The sequence below is a fragment of the Dermacentor variabilis genome, chromosome 11, assembly GCF_050947875.1.
Source record: "Dermacentor variabilis isolate Ectoservices chromosome 11, ASM5094787v1, whole genome shotgun sequence".
Taxonomy (NCBI): Eukaryota; Metazoa; Arthropoda; class Arachnida; order Ixodida; family Ixodidae; genus Dermacentor; species Dermacentor variabilis.
This window is the reverse complement of record NC_134578.1, coordinates 7,114,109-7,129,623: the sequence shown is the minus strand read 5'-3', so window position 1 is coordinate 7,129,623 and position 15,515 is coordinate 7,114,109. Positions and strand designations below refer to the sequence as shown.

General features: G+C 42.9%; 1 protein-coding gene across 3 annotated transcripts in view; it reads right to left on the bottom strand.

Moving 5' to 3' along the window:
- Positions 1-15,515, bottom strand: part of LOC142563127 (serine/threonine-protein kinase D1-like) — a 61,965-nt gene that overhangs the window by 1,112 nt on the left and 45,338 nt on the right. For 2 of the 3 annotated variants that reach the window (XM_075673669.1, XM_075673670.1), the window contains 4 exons: positions 15,006-15,081; positions 12,908-13,014; positions 10,690-10,775; positions 2-9,321 (listed from right to left, as the gene is read on the bottom strand). In XM_075673669.1, coding sequence (XP_075529784.1) covers positions 9,049-9,321; positions 10,690-10,775; positions 12,908-13,014; positions 15,006-15,081 — 542 coding nt within the window. In that variant the 3' untranslated portion in view covers positions 2-9,048. Of the gene's footprint in view, position 1; positions 9,322-10,689; positions 10,776-12,907; positions 13,015-15,005; positions 15,082-15,515 lie in introns of those variants that run through there. The other variant, XM_075673668.1, reaches the window with a different exon arrangement.

Here is a 15,515-nt window from a genome sequence, read left to right as displayed (position 1 = left end):
GTGCAATTTGTGTAGAGACCTTTATGCAACGTGCTTGTATGATGTATCAAAAGAATACGGAAAAAAAAAATACAGGCGAGAGGTTATGAAACGCATCTCATTCTAACACACATACTCTCTAACAAGATTTACTCAAATGCCATGGCTGAAAATGCACAGCATAGGGACATGTGGAAAGCCGTGGCTGTCAGGAGACACGGGAAATTGTGCCCTCGAGTGCCTTTTCTGGATTGTCCTCAGCCGCTCCATGCCGTTCTCATATAAAGAGTAAGGAATGTGGAGCTAATGGTCTCATTGACGCCTGCTGTTCACTGGAGCGACGCTCTACCACGTCAGCTATGTTAAGAAATGCCAAAAGGGGTCAGAGCTGCATTGCAGGAAAAAAATCACATCTGCAACATGGAATGCAGTAATAATGGAGAGAACTGGGCGAGTTGGTTTCGATGCACAACTGCAAATGGCACAAAAAAACCTGGGACAATTAAAAGGATTAGTGCAATCCCTATCAGCCTACAAAAGTGACCTTTAATTTTGCTTAATATCTTGAGACTAGGAGACTACGGTAATCTGCCTTCTGTCTACTGGTTATGTTACCTTGTTCATTCACATTCTTTTGTCTGGTGGTTACCTTGCAGGGTTTGCATGCAGCAAAATCATGTGACCACTGCTCGTATAGAAGAGGGTATGTTACTTTTGTTAAAACTTTCAGCTGGAAGTATGCATTTATGTATCCCATCCTTTTGTTGTCCTGTGTCTTTTGTACCATTTGCAATTGCAGAATGCAGTAGCTAAGAGGAGAAAAGGTGCATGCCAAAAATGCTGCTTAGTATACAATTTCGTACAATTATCCAGGGAGACAACACCTGGTGCCAGGATGACTGAACATTTGTGGGAAGGCTGAACAGGGAGCAATTTGTGCTTGAGTCGTGTTTGTTCGTTGTTCACTAGATTGCAGCTGTTTCGAAATGCTCCTTCACTGCAGCTTTTCTCTGGCTGCCCGTGTTCCCCTAGCCCAACATAAAAACACACCCCATTTCTAGGCCTCGCTTTACAGTGCAAGACGCTGATCCCCACAGTGGCCTGCAGTAAAAAAAAGCCGCAAACTAAGAGTAAAAGTTCGAGGAAAAAGATGCAATCTAATCTATGTAGAGTTTAAATTGCTCCCTATTCTTCACTTCCGTGCAGCACGTATAGTTCAGTGGCAAATGAAAGTCGTAGTCTTATTACTAACCAACTAGAAAAATGTTTAATCTACAAAGCCCCGCCCCCTCTCGAAGGTCACCTTCGTTGGATTCAGTTGGTTGACTGCACATCTGACTCAGCCACTGCCAGGCAAACCCAACATTTCCACCGGCTCATGCAGAGCTGGCACTTCTGTCAACAGCTGCCACAACAACGTGAAATTTAAAACGTTTGCCAATCAAACCCTTCAGTTAATACCAACGAGTTCGGCTCTGCACGAGGCCACTACTTGTTAGCTCCCTCCTATTTGCACTTTGCCACACTTTGGTCAGTCAATCAACAGTTCTAGCTTGACGTTTACAGTTCACTGTGCTCAAGTGCTAAGTGGGCACAATGGCCATCGCAGGAGCAGAAGACAAAATGCTGCCCTTGCTCTGTTGCTGGGCCAACTGAATGGAATGTGATACAGCAGTTCATTTGACTTCCTTATAATTTTGCAGCCATGCCGACTGTGTGTACCTTGCATTTCTGTGAGAAGTGCTTAACAAAAATGTGAATTCAGCACAGTTCTCTGCACTGCTTAAGTGCATGAAATGTAAGCAGAGTGGACTGTAAGCGAAGCACCGCTGATACCATCTAATAACAAATTCAGCCCATTAAGTATTTGATGCAGCTTGAAGCCATGAATTCTGAGCTGATTTGTTACTACATGCAAACAAAGTGACCCCTTACAGCAGTGAGTGACATCACACAAAATGGTGAACGCTTACCACAGGCAAGAGCTTGTTCGCATTGCACATAACAAAAATGAAGAACTGTGGGTTTGGAACTTGTGAAGTCTCTCACTGCCAAGCCGTTCTGCATAAGCCAGTGTAATTTTCAAGTGAGCACATGCAAATGTAACAGCCGTCTGTGCTGGGCTGCAAAAAGATCTCTTCAACCACAACCACAGCTGAAGAGCAAGCACTACCGGCACAACCAGAGAGAGGGACGGACGGCTGGGAACTCTTGTGCAACACCCTATATGGACAAGTGCACATTAAGCGTGTGCACTGAGCATGTGTAGTGGGCTTAACCAGCAAAGATGTGCATGTAGCCCAAACCTACAGCTTTGTTGTCAGCAGCCACACATGTCGCGCGCATCAGTCTTTGTGTTGTTCGTTTCATTCACAGACAGTCGGGAGGCCCAAAAGGGAGCCCATTGGTGTCCCACAACCGGTCACGAAGTCACTTGTTGGCAAACTGTTCTGCCTTAGTATTCCACACTTCAATCAGCCATCTGCATGCAGCAACAGCTCTCGCGCACAGAAATAATGCAACAGCTAGGGCAGAGCACTCTTAAACGGACACTAAAGAGAAACATTCAATTAATTAGGTTCATTACTGAAGAGAAACTGAAGGCCAAACTTGAGTTTTTGAATTTTGTGCCGAAGTCACATTGCCAGTACATCAGTGACATCACGGATTTCAAAGTATTTTCCTAAACTAGGAGGAGCTTTTTCTTCGACTGTGACACTTTCCTTTTTAAAAACCCATATGGGTTTCCTTTGTAACTTCATGCTATAGTAGGGTGGATGACAATTTTCCCTGTTATGAACCTTCCTCCACCTTTTGGGCTTCCGCAGAACTGATTTTCCAAAGTATTTTTCCTGTATTTAAGCCACTGTGGTGCAGCGAAAGCAAGTTATGCCTTTGGCTGCATTAGCACGCAATGTTGCACATTTTTACACATAGAAGTTTGCTAGGCCTGGAGCAAATACCATAAATATTTATGAAAACACGACAAGCTAGTGCGAGAACTTCAAGTTGGTGTCACCACCCGTGTTGTTTTTCTGCATCCTTGCTCACTTGCCAAGCCTCCTCTCATGGCAAGAGAGGCTTCCCTGTATCGCGTAAGGGTAATTTACTAGCACAGCTTAAATTATTTTTCTTTTCAGTGTCCCTTTAGACACAATGCAGTGAACGTTTGTAAATTAATGTAAACGAGCCAGTCAAATAGCTGAAAGTGTCATTTGTGCTGTACTGCCTTATCAAAATAATATCCGGCAGGTGTTTTCAACAGGTCTCTAATGCTGCCTGGCTGCCACATTATATGTGAATGGCACAAACATGTCCGAAACATTGGCGTTAGATGAATTAAAACAGTTTGCCGCAGAATCCAGAGTGAACCTGCTTTCCCTCAGTAAAACAGTGATCACTTCTGACAGCTAATACACATGTCACACCTTGGCATCCTCATATCACAGCTTAGTGCAGTGTATACTTGTACTGAGTAGACACGCACAGAGTCTATTGGTGAAAATTTAGTGAAACAATGGCAACTTGGCTTTGGCATAGCAGAGAAGTTCTCAAAGTTTTTGTCACAAAGACCTTAATCTGCCTGCTGCTTGTTAAAGACCAACTGAGACTCAATTTAAGAAACCTAGCTTCAGAGAGTCCACATATAGAACAGCCCATATAACGAATATTACATTTAAAATATGCATGGACGTGCCACGAAAAGTTAGTAAAAGTGACGTTTTTGCTACTGAAACTGAATAAACTCTGCCATTACTGCTCAGCAAAAATAATTCAGAACCAAGGATATTGAGAATTAGTGCAGCACTTTGAATGATGTCCGATAACGGGCAGCACCGGTGGCGTACCGGAAAGCTCGAGGCAACGTGCTTCGATTTATGTCATACCCGCTAACCAATAGTTACATGTGTCGACTGCTTAGATGCTCTTTAAGGGCTGTTAAAGAAAAGACCACAGCCTTGCAGCTTTGCCAAGATTGCTTCACTAGTATATACTACTCATTAATAACAAATTTAGCCAAAGCGAAAGAAATATCATTGCATAGGCCTTTATAAGACAGTAAATTTTTTTCTTCTCTGCAAAAATGCAAACAGAGAATAGATACAGAGTTATTAGAATGAATAAAGCTGCGCTATTTTTACCACTTCTTGGATTGTACTTACATTATTCATGTCACTCAGTTTACAAGCAGCAAGAAACGCATTGCTGTATGCCAGAAAGAATTTGAAGATAGTTCAAGTTGCATTTTCAAATATTATTAGCCCCACTAGATTTTGACACGGTAAATTGCGGTGCATGTGGCTTTCCAGAGATAGGTCATCACAAATCCCTCCCTGGGCAAGACTCACTCAAACTTTTGAGAGACGACGCTCATCAACAGTAGGTCTCCATGGATTTCCCTTGTAAAACTCTCAGGGCTTGTGGCCCACAGTTTGAGAGACGTTCACTACCATGTGTTGCTTTACACTTGGTACTGCACTATTCGCCTGTACCCTAACTGGAAAGATTTGTCATATGGCACTGAACGCTATGAAACCCTGTGAGAACATCCATGAATGAAGATCAGAAAGAACGCCACAGTCATGGTGCCAGAGGCACAGCAGAAAGAGAAAAGGAAAGGAAACAAATGTAAACATGGGAATTGAGCGTATCAGGAGAAGCAGCCAGAGTCATCAGTTCAGCTCTGATGAGGCGACGCTACTTCTGCAAGACATTGACACTGCACAGAGACAGTTTAAAGTGGCCACTGCTAGTGCCAAACCCTGTATGCACCTTCAAATGTTAAAGTGCTGTCAGCTGAGCAGCATTTGAGCATCCAGTTGGTTCCTGTTACCTTGTTACTAGTCAACATAATCAAAATTTATCTGTCACTTTTTTTATTTGACGAGGCAGTTCTAATGAAAATCTTGCTTGGCCCAGAGATATTGCACATGTTACATTACATTCTAAGCTATGAATACAATGAATAACTGATGTACAAGTCATGTGGTTCACAGAATTTCTTGTCAAAATTATTAAAGGGAACTCTGGCTCTGTGATCATTCAGCTACCATGGAAATGATGAGTATAGCACATGGATTTGTCTATAATCTTCATGTTTGTTGCTTCAGACATACTTGTGGCATTCTTTATTACGCTTTATTGGCTTAAATTTTCAAGCAATCATACTTTCCAAAATGCATAAGGACGGTAGGTTTCTGAGCATGTGCACACCATTGCTATCTGTTGCATCTAAAATGCACTAGCACTAAAGTTCCCCGTAGTAATTTTTATGGCATTGAAACCTGTGTTGCAGCTATTTTTTTCTTGTCAACTGCTCACATTATGTCCAACGAATGCGTGCATACTTATAGATCCTGCTGTTAAGCATCCTTAACAAATTTCCCTCACGATGCCTAAAATAGTGAATGTCTTCCTTTTGCCGCAGAAAACAGAAACAAAGGCTTGCTGCAGGAACTTTTGCTATCTGTTGCAGCTTTTATACTTGTCATCTGCAGTGCAAATTCTTGACTTGTTTTCCTGATAGATCCTTTTTGAGCAAAGTGACCAGTTTTTTCATACAACAAAGTGTATGAAGTTTTATCTTAAAGCAACGCTAAAGAAAGACAAATACCAAATCAGTTTAGACTGGCAAAACTAATTTTTCAGAACTATTTTAATTAATTTCGCATTAATAGCTGAACTATTACACGAGAAAATTAAGGCTTCCACTTCTTGAATTTCGTGCTGAAACCTCAGTGCCAGTACGTCGGTGTGATGTCACTGATTCTTAAAGTTTTTTTTTTATTTGCACGTTTCTGGCTCAGCAAAAGTTCTTGGAAATTACCAAGCTTAGTCATTGGCTCTTTGAGAATACAAAGTATTCCATCTTCAATAAAAAATTAACTAGGCCCAAGCAGACACTATGAAATTCCGTGACATCATGGCGAGCTGGTGCGAGAACTCTAAGGTGGCGCCACTATGCATATTTAATATTATTGCGATAGCAGTTATATGGACACTCCAGGTGAATTCTCACCTTTGGCATAGTCATAATGTTCCACATATATTTATGTATAAGTATATATATATATATATATATATATATATATATATATATATATATATATATATATATATATATATATATGTTTATGATTGAATTATTCTTCTAAATGTTTCAGAATCACAGCGCGCAAGCAAAGTCCTGAAAAGCTTCATTCATATACACCTTCAAACAAAATCTTCTCTGAATATTAAAAAGCACAAAACAATATTAGTACTGCATATACCGCAAATAAAGACAGGGACAGCGGGCGAGAACACAGAAACAACGCTGTGCACTGTCGCTGTGCACCTCTTTTTAAGGAGATAAAGATTCTGGGGAGAAGCCATGACCACACTGCATGTGGACTGATGGAGGCTTATCACATAGAAAAGAAAGGCCAAGACTGTGTTAGTGACACCTCCATTAGGTTGTTTCAATCGGAAATAGATCTTTTTTTTTTATAATTGGTTGCCACGCTAGGCTGATGAGTGTTCTTGTTTGCTGCGACCTGCGCATGTTCTATATGTCTATATATGCCCACGGACTGCCGGGAATAAAACAGTTGAAAGTTACCACCCGTGTTGTTTATGTGTTCTCTCCCACGGTCCCCGTCTTTATTTGCGGTCAATATTATATGCAGTAAACACCAACTAGGCCAAACTGAAGTTCTTCTGAATATCAGTACTCACAATCTGAAAGTTATGTACTTTGGCTCACACCGCTCTCTACAGTCAGCGCAATGGTGCCTGTGAAATGCCATTACAGGCCCTATACGGGCTGTTGAAGCTTTTACGGGTGCCATAAATTTTGTCGTCTTGTCACATCTGTGCATGGCCGCACCTGTGCATAGTTAGCACACCGTCTGAAGTGTTAAACGCAATGCTAAAGCTTGCCATTCCTGCCAGTGCTTCGCCATTTTGGGGGAAACTGCCAATTTTTGCATCTTTTCTGGCTCATCAGGCCTCCTTTTCATGTTCAGAGTGGCTTTTTTGCCACTGTGGGTGGGTAATTCACTAACACAGCTCAAATTATTTCTCTTTTTAGTGTTCCTTTAAGATTACTCGAAAAGGAATGTGGTGCTAGTGCCTATGTGCAGTGCCAGTTCACAATTGCCAGTTTAACCAGTATGAGAACAATAGGCACTACATGGATTTATCTATGGCTCATCCTTGTGGCTATTTATCTTGACCAACTTGAAGCCACAAATTCTTTACATGACAATGATTAGCCTCACTAAGCCTCTTAAAAACATCGTTATAAAAAAGAATTGATTACAACATGAAAATATCTTCTAATAGTAAGCATCCCTATTCAAAAGATAAAATGAATCTATTTGAAATCTCAATAACTAATGAACCAAACGAAATCTTGCAAAGTGGGCAAAAAATGCATCTGAAGCTCAAAGAACAGTAAAAGGAGTGCAAATTTGCTTCTTCAATGAAGTTGTACCAATTGCAAAAAAAAAAAAAAAAAAATGTGTGCACCGTCGATGATTCCCGGGCTGCTTGACCTACTGTAGTGCCATATTTCTATCTGATAACAACCTCACAGTGTTAGACTGTGATAAAGCAGGAAGGAGGAGTGTCACAGAGAAATAAGAAATCGAAGCTGGAGGTTTACGGGCAGATTGCTTAGTGCTCAGTAAGTCTTCTCCATTTAGTCTAGTTCTGGTGTTTGGTGTCACTATGTTCTTACAAAAACGTATGAATGTGCGAAGTCTGTAGCTTTGGCAGCAGGCTGTGTGCCTTATATGGTGTAAAGTGCCTTACGAGATACCACATGTATTGCATTGTACTAGCCACATGATAGGTTGGGCTGTGGCCAGGCATGCATGAACGAAACGAAATATAGCACCCTGGAAACAGTGGTCCAGTGCATGTGTAAAGCACGGCATGCATGGCTCAAACTGAAATATTTGATCACTTTTCACTAGAAATATACTACTTTCACTGTGCACTACTTAGCTATCAAGAGGCAGCAGATGTGATAAAGGAAACCAGTCAGGAGAAATAGTACAAAATGACAATACTGAATGTTGCATAAGTAGGAGTGCACAAGGCTTACATGACTTTTCAAGCTAAACTGCTGATGGATTTCTGCTAGAATTTTACACAGAGGTAGCATTTTGCAATGGGTTCAATTTGTTACCATGTTTGCCTGCATTACTTGCCTGTTTCATTGGTGAAAGGTGAGTGCATCGTTTACCGTAGTGGTTGACAGATAGTGTCTTCCATTTCGCTGCAGCAAAGTCAGAATTTTATTAGTGGCATTGCTGCAGATAATCTGCACTTTAGCTCTGTTGTTAAGGAAACGGGCAAGCAGCACTTGCAAATGTGGTATTAAACTAAATCCACTGCAAAATGCTAACTGCGTTCAAAATTTGACGGTAGATCAGCAGGCTGTTTGGCAAGAAAAATCATGCATGCCTGCAACGCCCAGTACTATGTCCACTGCTGCACCCATGCCAGAACACTGCGCAGATGTCACATGCTCTGAACACAGGACGGGCAGCAAAAATATCCCGGTGCCTGTGAATGATCGGCGCTACCACTGAGGTCTCATGCCTTGTCTAGCGCCATGTGGAAGTGCCGCTGAAGGTGACCGACTGAGAGCATACAGCACCGCAATTTCCCACACTTCGTGACCGGCTGGGACACACCACTGCTGCATGCTTCCATATACAGCAAATGCATCTACACTCAAGGTCCCCGTACAACCTGAAGGTGGCGCCATTGTTTCACACTGCTTCTGCCTTTATCACTTTCTCAGGCCTTCCCTCTCAACTCTTCTTTCGCACAGAGGCTGGCGGATGAAAGGGTCCGAAAATTGCAACGGAGCAAGTTTGGATCTTTTCTTGGCGATGTTTCTGCCAGCAATAGAGACAACAGAGTTGAAGGGGAAAAAAGAACGAACAAACAAACTAAATGAAGCAGGAAATGGTGCCACCTCCAAACGCACACCAGGACCCCACCTACGCTAGCACCCTGCCCCAGGGAAAACGTAGGAAACTGCGTGCCACAGTGGATCATGTCAGCAGAAGGTCAGAGGCGGACACGACCGCAGGTGGGGGACGATTCTTCTTCGCGTTGCACCGAGAGTCGTGACCGCGCAGGCGTGTGATGAAGGCTCTGCTGCTGCTGGGACTGCTGTTGAGACTGCTGCTGTGTCTGAGCAGTAGGAGGCGCTGGCGCTGGTGGCTGCAGCCCTCGCTCGCGCCGGTATGTCTCCCAGCGGGTGTCGTCTGACTCATGGCTCAGGTACCGCACCCCGACCTGGCTCTCCAGCTCGCGAATGTCGCACCACGTCTGGTAATCCTGCACACGCACACGCAAACACCATGGTTCAACGACAAACTCTGCCAAGTTTGTAAAATTTATACTGTTTGCTACAACCACGCGCAAGCAGTCTGTGGCCACAGAAACCTGGCACAGTGTACTTGTATAAATTTAAGCACAAGATATTTATTTGTAATACATGCCTGAAAAGATGTTACACATGCACTGCACTACTCCCCAATTCTGGCATAGTGATCGCCACCTTTCCTGAACAATTTGCTGTACGTCCGTAGCAATAGCGGGAGCGTTAATGGCCTGAATGCTTGTCCTTTCACTCGGACTTATCGTGGTTGGTTGTCTTGGAGGGTCTGATCATTTGCAGGGGTTAAGTTTTACACACGTGGCTACGCTTCAGGACAAACAGAGGCAGCATTCATGAGCAACACTTCACACACGGTGCAAAAGATGTACACTGATGTTGTCATGGTTTACTCAATTTATCTGTCTAGAATGCACAAACAGTTAAACCTAGGAACCTAGATATAGAGTACACGGATATAATGAAGTAAACCTAAATTTTGCTTGATCATGCACCATTTCATTGAATACTTTCTTGTTGTAATGGAACCAAAAATATCATACCCAACACAGTATCGATTATAGCAGAAAAAAATTTTGTTTGCACGTGGCACAAAATATGCATTCTGGCAGCAAAATGTCAGATACAATTGTGGCGACACACTCTGCGCATATTTCTGCGCACCCTCCGTCTTCTTATCATCTGGCCCGGCATAACACAGCTGCGTGCTGGACTGCATGGTCGATAAAGCATAGCGCCACCGCCACATCACCCGAGGTATGTGTCACCGACGGTGGCTATAAAAACAGGCTGCCTGGCTGAGAAAGACCGCCTTCTACCTTTCGCTACTGTGACGAACGTAGCGTTGGTATGCCCGTCCGCTGCCATCGTTAGTCGAATAAAAAAGCGTTACGATTTTATGTTGGGATTCGTCCTTCGGTAGACAAGACATCCCACACAGTAACCAGCCAATATTTCGGATGCCCGATTTTCACAAGTCGCAAAATTCTTCGACTTTCCAGTGGCATTGGCACTTAACCCTAGTGATAAGATGACCAAAATCTGGGATGCCATGCGGTGTGCCACTAAATTTTTTGGGACGTGACCCACGTGCAACACTTCGCAAATCATGGCAGTTCTGAACAGAAGTTGCCAACACGTCAACTCAAGGGTGTAGATTTCTGTTCAAGTGCCTAGAGGCCTAGCTAGCCAAATATGTGTTTCTTTCTGTGCCTTTTGCCCCATTTGCAGTGACCATTCTGTGCACAGTGAAGTGAGGGAGTTGCAGGGTTAGAGAAAACAGTGCTAACCAACTGGCAGCTGCTCACCTGTAGCCAGGTGTGGACCAGGGACTTGTCCACCGTGTAGCGCTTCCTTGTCTTCACTTGGAGCAAGTTGTTGATAAGGTCAACCGCTGTAACAGCACCAAAGAACAACACAGGCTGCACTAAGCTCCACACATTACACACCCTGTGAGCCTAGTCATTCTCAGAACTCAAACAAACAATCAGTGCCAAGAACATCACATATGCAACAATGGCATTGTATGAATAACTGGACACATTTGAACCTGCTCACAGCAATGCCACAGCCTCAGAAGGAGGAAGTCGACCTTCTGCCCAGGTCCCATGATGCAGGGGCCCATCCTCCACATGCGCTCCACATGACCGCATTTCAGGGCAGTTCCGTTGGATAACAGATACCCAGGTGACCTCTTGTACATGAAAATTCACATTGCCTGCAATCCTTTTCAAAATTAACTCGGGAACAATTGCATAAATATTCATCCCAGATATAAAGTCAGGCGCATGTGGAATCAAATGTCGCATTTACCCATGTATTAGCCACCCTTGTGTATAAACCGCATGCACCACTTTGGGATGCAAAAATTTGAAGAAAAATCCGAGATACAGCATCAACACACCAATGTACCACACAACATTACACTTTCATCGCTGTGTTTATACCAAAGAAAAGAGGTTTTGATGACAAAACACACGAGGAGACGGTTACTCTCTCCATGTTCAATAATAATAATATTTGGGGTTTTACGTGCCAAAACCACTTTCTGATTATGAGGCACGCCGTAGTGGAGGACTCCGGAAATTTTGACCACCTGGGGTTCTTTAACGTGCACCTAAATCTAAGCACACGGGTGTTTTCGCATTTCGCCCCCATCGAAATGCGGCCGCCGTGGCCGCTCTCTCCATGTTCATGGAGATGCTACATTTAGCATCTAACCAGAGTAGTTAAACAAAACAAAAAGGTTTTTCACATTCACAACATACCACTCAGTAATAATAACTGACTTCTTAAGCATTTATGCCCTTGAGCCATATCCAGGTCTGACGGAGATATCCCACCTTCACATAATAGGTGGTGTCAAAATCCATATCCCAGAGACAGGTCTCTGGGCAACAGAAAGTGGCCTTGCGTGAAGTAAGAGTATTCACAAACTACCTAGTTTCGATTGAAAGCTTTCTGACACCATCAAGCATTGGGTAGGGGGGGTATCACTCATGTAAAGCAGACACTACTTCAGTAACACTCTTGAGCAATTCCTACAATGAAGAACTGCTCGAGCAACATTCCTCCACTCCCATGCCTTTCAGTAAACACTGAAAGTGCCTTGTCATGTAATTGTTGTTCAGGAATTGTCACGAAACGTTAGTGATGGATAGAGATAAGTTAAAGAATGGTACTGTCTTTTACTGTCTGTAGTCAAGATTTAATGACTACTGTAGTAATGTTTGATATGAGGATTAGCATCCTTTCTTGCACTTCTGCATGTTCAACAGAGTTGCAAGAAAGGGAGCAAACGAAAGTCTGAAAAGGCACTTTTCCAATTTAGCTCGTCGCAGTAATTTGTTAGGCCCTTCCAAGCACACAAACATATTAGTTCAGGTCAGATTTTGGGAAGCACCCAACATGCATACGCTTATGCACGCTGTTTCATGTTTTATTTTTTGTTTGTTGCATCACCTTTTGAAAGCTTTTTCAAATACTGTTTATAACTGCACTTTGCAGTGCCTGCCTATGAGGGCAGCACTGTTTAGGAGCACACTTGAAGAAATTTTAAAGCATTTTTCTGGGTGCGGAGCACTAAGGGAGGCAATGTTTATTTATGTGCATCTTGTGAAAAAAATTTGCTTGAGCTTGGTAAATCTGACGATTTTAGTGCTACACAGGAATATATTTTCCAACCAGGTGACCAGCAAACAGGCTCGCATGAGAGCCCTGAAGAAGAAAGTGACGGTTAGGATCCTAGGGAAAACAGTTCCTGTGGGGATATCCACAGTGTGATTGCTGGCTGCAGACTGGACTATAACATAGTCTCGTGAACAAAGAAAATTTTCTTAACTGATTCACTTACTACACATTTGTTCACATGAGAGCTCTTTCCAAGTGGCGTTCCAAATACACAGAATAGTTCCCAACTGGAATGACTGCAATGTGTTAAATGGTCACAACCACAAAGGATTAGGCTACTAGAAAAACAATGCACCAGTAAACGCCACTTGGTGCTTGAAGTGTGCTGTGGCATACCTTCTGGGGATATGTCCTTCCACGGGTTGGGGGGGTACATGAAGTCCGCATTCTGAATCTGATCATTGATGTCTTCTTCTTCATTGAATGGGAATGTCCCGCTTAGACTGCACCAAGGAAAATGGGTCTGCTATCAGTGCGGTCGGTTGCTCATGACACAGAGTATGCAGCACTCATCAGGGAAATGCCAAGTCATGTGATAAAACATGCATTAGGGCATGGGGGGGAGGGAGGCGCAGGTGAGCATATGCCAAGTCATGTGATCAAACATGCATTAGGGCGTGAGAGGGGGAGGTACGTGCAGGTAAGCATGTCTCCTCCTCTACCACAACAGAGGCTGCACATGGCTGTTCATGCGACTGAGCACAGATGCGGGCCACATGCCATGTCTTGGAGGTAACCTTCCGTGGGTGTGTCACTATCAAGGCTTTGCCTTATGGGTGAAACTGTGCGAATTAAAAAAAATATTTTCTTGGAGAGAAAATAGCCCAATACAAGAAGGTGTTTAAAAGAACAGCAGCTTGATGTGACCCAGAGTAAATCTTAATTGTTTCTAAGCATATAACAAATATATGTTTATAATGTATATCGAATAAGACAAAGGTATTTTCACACCAGGTGCAACTTCGTTTACCCTTTCCCTACCATGGGGGAAAAAGGTGTTTTTTGTAGGCTATGCGAGATTTTATTTTTCTGAAGGTACTACTGCACTCAAAATCTTATGTAATACATAAACAAAAAGCAGAATAAATGCATGTTTCACGCATAAAAGCTTTATTAACGAGATTTATGCAATAAAAAAGATATAATAAAGGAAAAATCAGACATCCACCCGTTCGTAGCAAATGCTACAAAGTAAACTCATAAGGGTTCCTCGAAAGAAAAGCCTCGCAGTTGAAAAATTTGTCCTGGTCCGGGACTCGAACTCAGGACCACCGCCTTTCCAGGGCAGCCGCTCTACCATCTGAGCTAACCAGGCGGCTAGCAGATGGCAGGCGAAGTCGAATTTGTCAACAACTCAAAGCAAACGCAACAGTTTGACCTAATACTTCTGCGGAAACCCGCAAGGTGGAGAGAATTAATTAATGAAGGGAAAATCAGACCCGGAACAGGACGAATTTTTCTTCAACTGCGAGGCTTTTCTTTCGAGGAACCGGTATGGGTTTCCTTTGTAGCATTTGCTACAAACGGGTGGATGTCTGATTTTCCCTTTATTAATTACTTCTCTCCACCTCGCGGGTTTCCGCAGAACTATCATGTTAAAAAAAGATATAAATTGCTAGAGTCAAGACTGTGGGATAAAACTGAACAAAGTTTGTAAAGACAAGCCTGTGTCTAACAAGGAAAATAATGTAACAAAAATTGCTACATAAAAAATGTATTGCCATTTAATCGGCACTATCTCTGAAAAATAAACATTTTCCATCAAACAGGTATGCCACTACAAAAATTTAAATGCAAGCATTACAGTTGGATGTGCCGGGCTGAGGCTGCCGATGTTCCGGGCTGGTTTGTGTCGTCATCGCTCTCGGAGTCAAAGTCCAACTAAAAGACGGCATTTACAGACTCGCTGCTGCTTGATCTATCGATAAAATCAGCTGCAGATGCAGCGGCATTGCGAGATATGCAATATTTTGAATCGTGCGCACTGCTCCAAGAAGTGTCCATTTTTGCTTTCCACTTAGACGATCGTGAAAACTTCAGAACGCATTCAAAAATAACCATCTGGCAGGAAAGAAAGCGAACTGCATAGAAAAAAAAAAATAGTTATCCTCCTTTGTGTCCGATAGTGCAGTGTGTCCGTTAGCAGCGTGGCAGGTCTCGAAAGCGGCATTTCAAACCATCGATAGCAGGCTAACGATGCCCAATGGACGTGGTAGGGAAAGAGTTAACGACGTTCGGCTACGATCACCTGAGTGCTCAGTTTTTATACATTCGATCATAAAAAGTTGCACAAGTCTTGTTCAAGCCATCTACAAGTGTTTAACATGCAAATACATTTCAGGAAGCAGACACTTCATGGCAGCACAAATGTTTTCAAGCACAGCAGGTACACACTGCATTATCATGCAGCTTCACTGCCCAAGGGTAACAATACCTGACGTAGATGATAACACCAACGGACCACATGTCGAGTGACCGATTGTAGCCCTTGTTCCGAAGCACCTCGGGAGCTGCAAAGAGAAAAGGAAGGCAATGGACACTATTTGCACCTTGAGCATTTGCAATATAGTTTCCAAATGTTTCCACTATTCCAGTCAATGAGCAAATGCAGCTGGCGATTCACTAACTTCTCCTTTTTCACTTTTCATCTTGGGCTTTTTATGCTTCCATCTCCTCTTCCCCGAACAGCAGGCAGGCTTTATGCCCCTTTCAGTGGCAGTTGCTAGCCTATAGCTTCCCTGTTTGTATTTCTCCAGACCTAATAATAACACGTGTAAACTCCGATATAAGTCGGTAAAATTGGCACTTTACTTCAGTGTATAGAAATTTTGTTGGACTGAAATTCATCCTTTTATGCAAATGACTACAGTTGCAGACTGATTTTTTCTTACATGGAAGGGGCCTTAAAAATTTCTTCATCATTGGGCAAATGCAAAAAAAAACA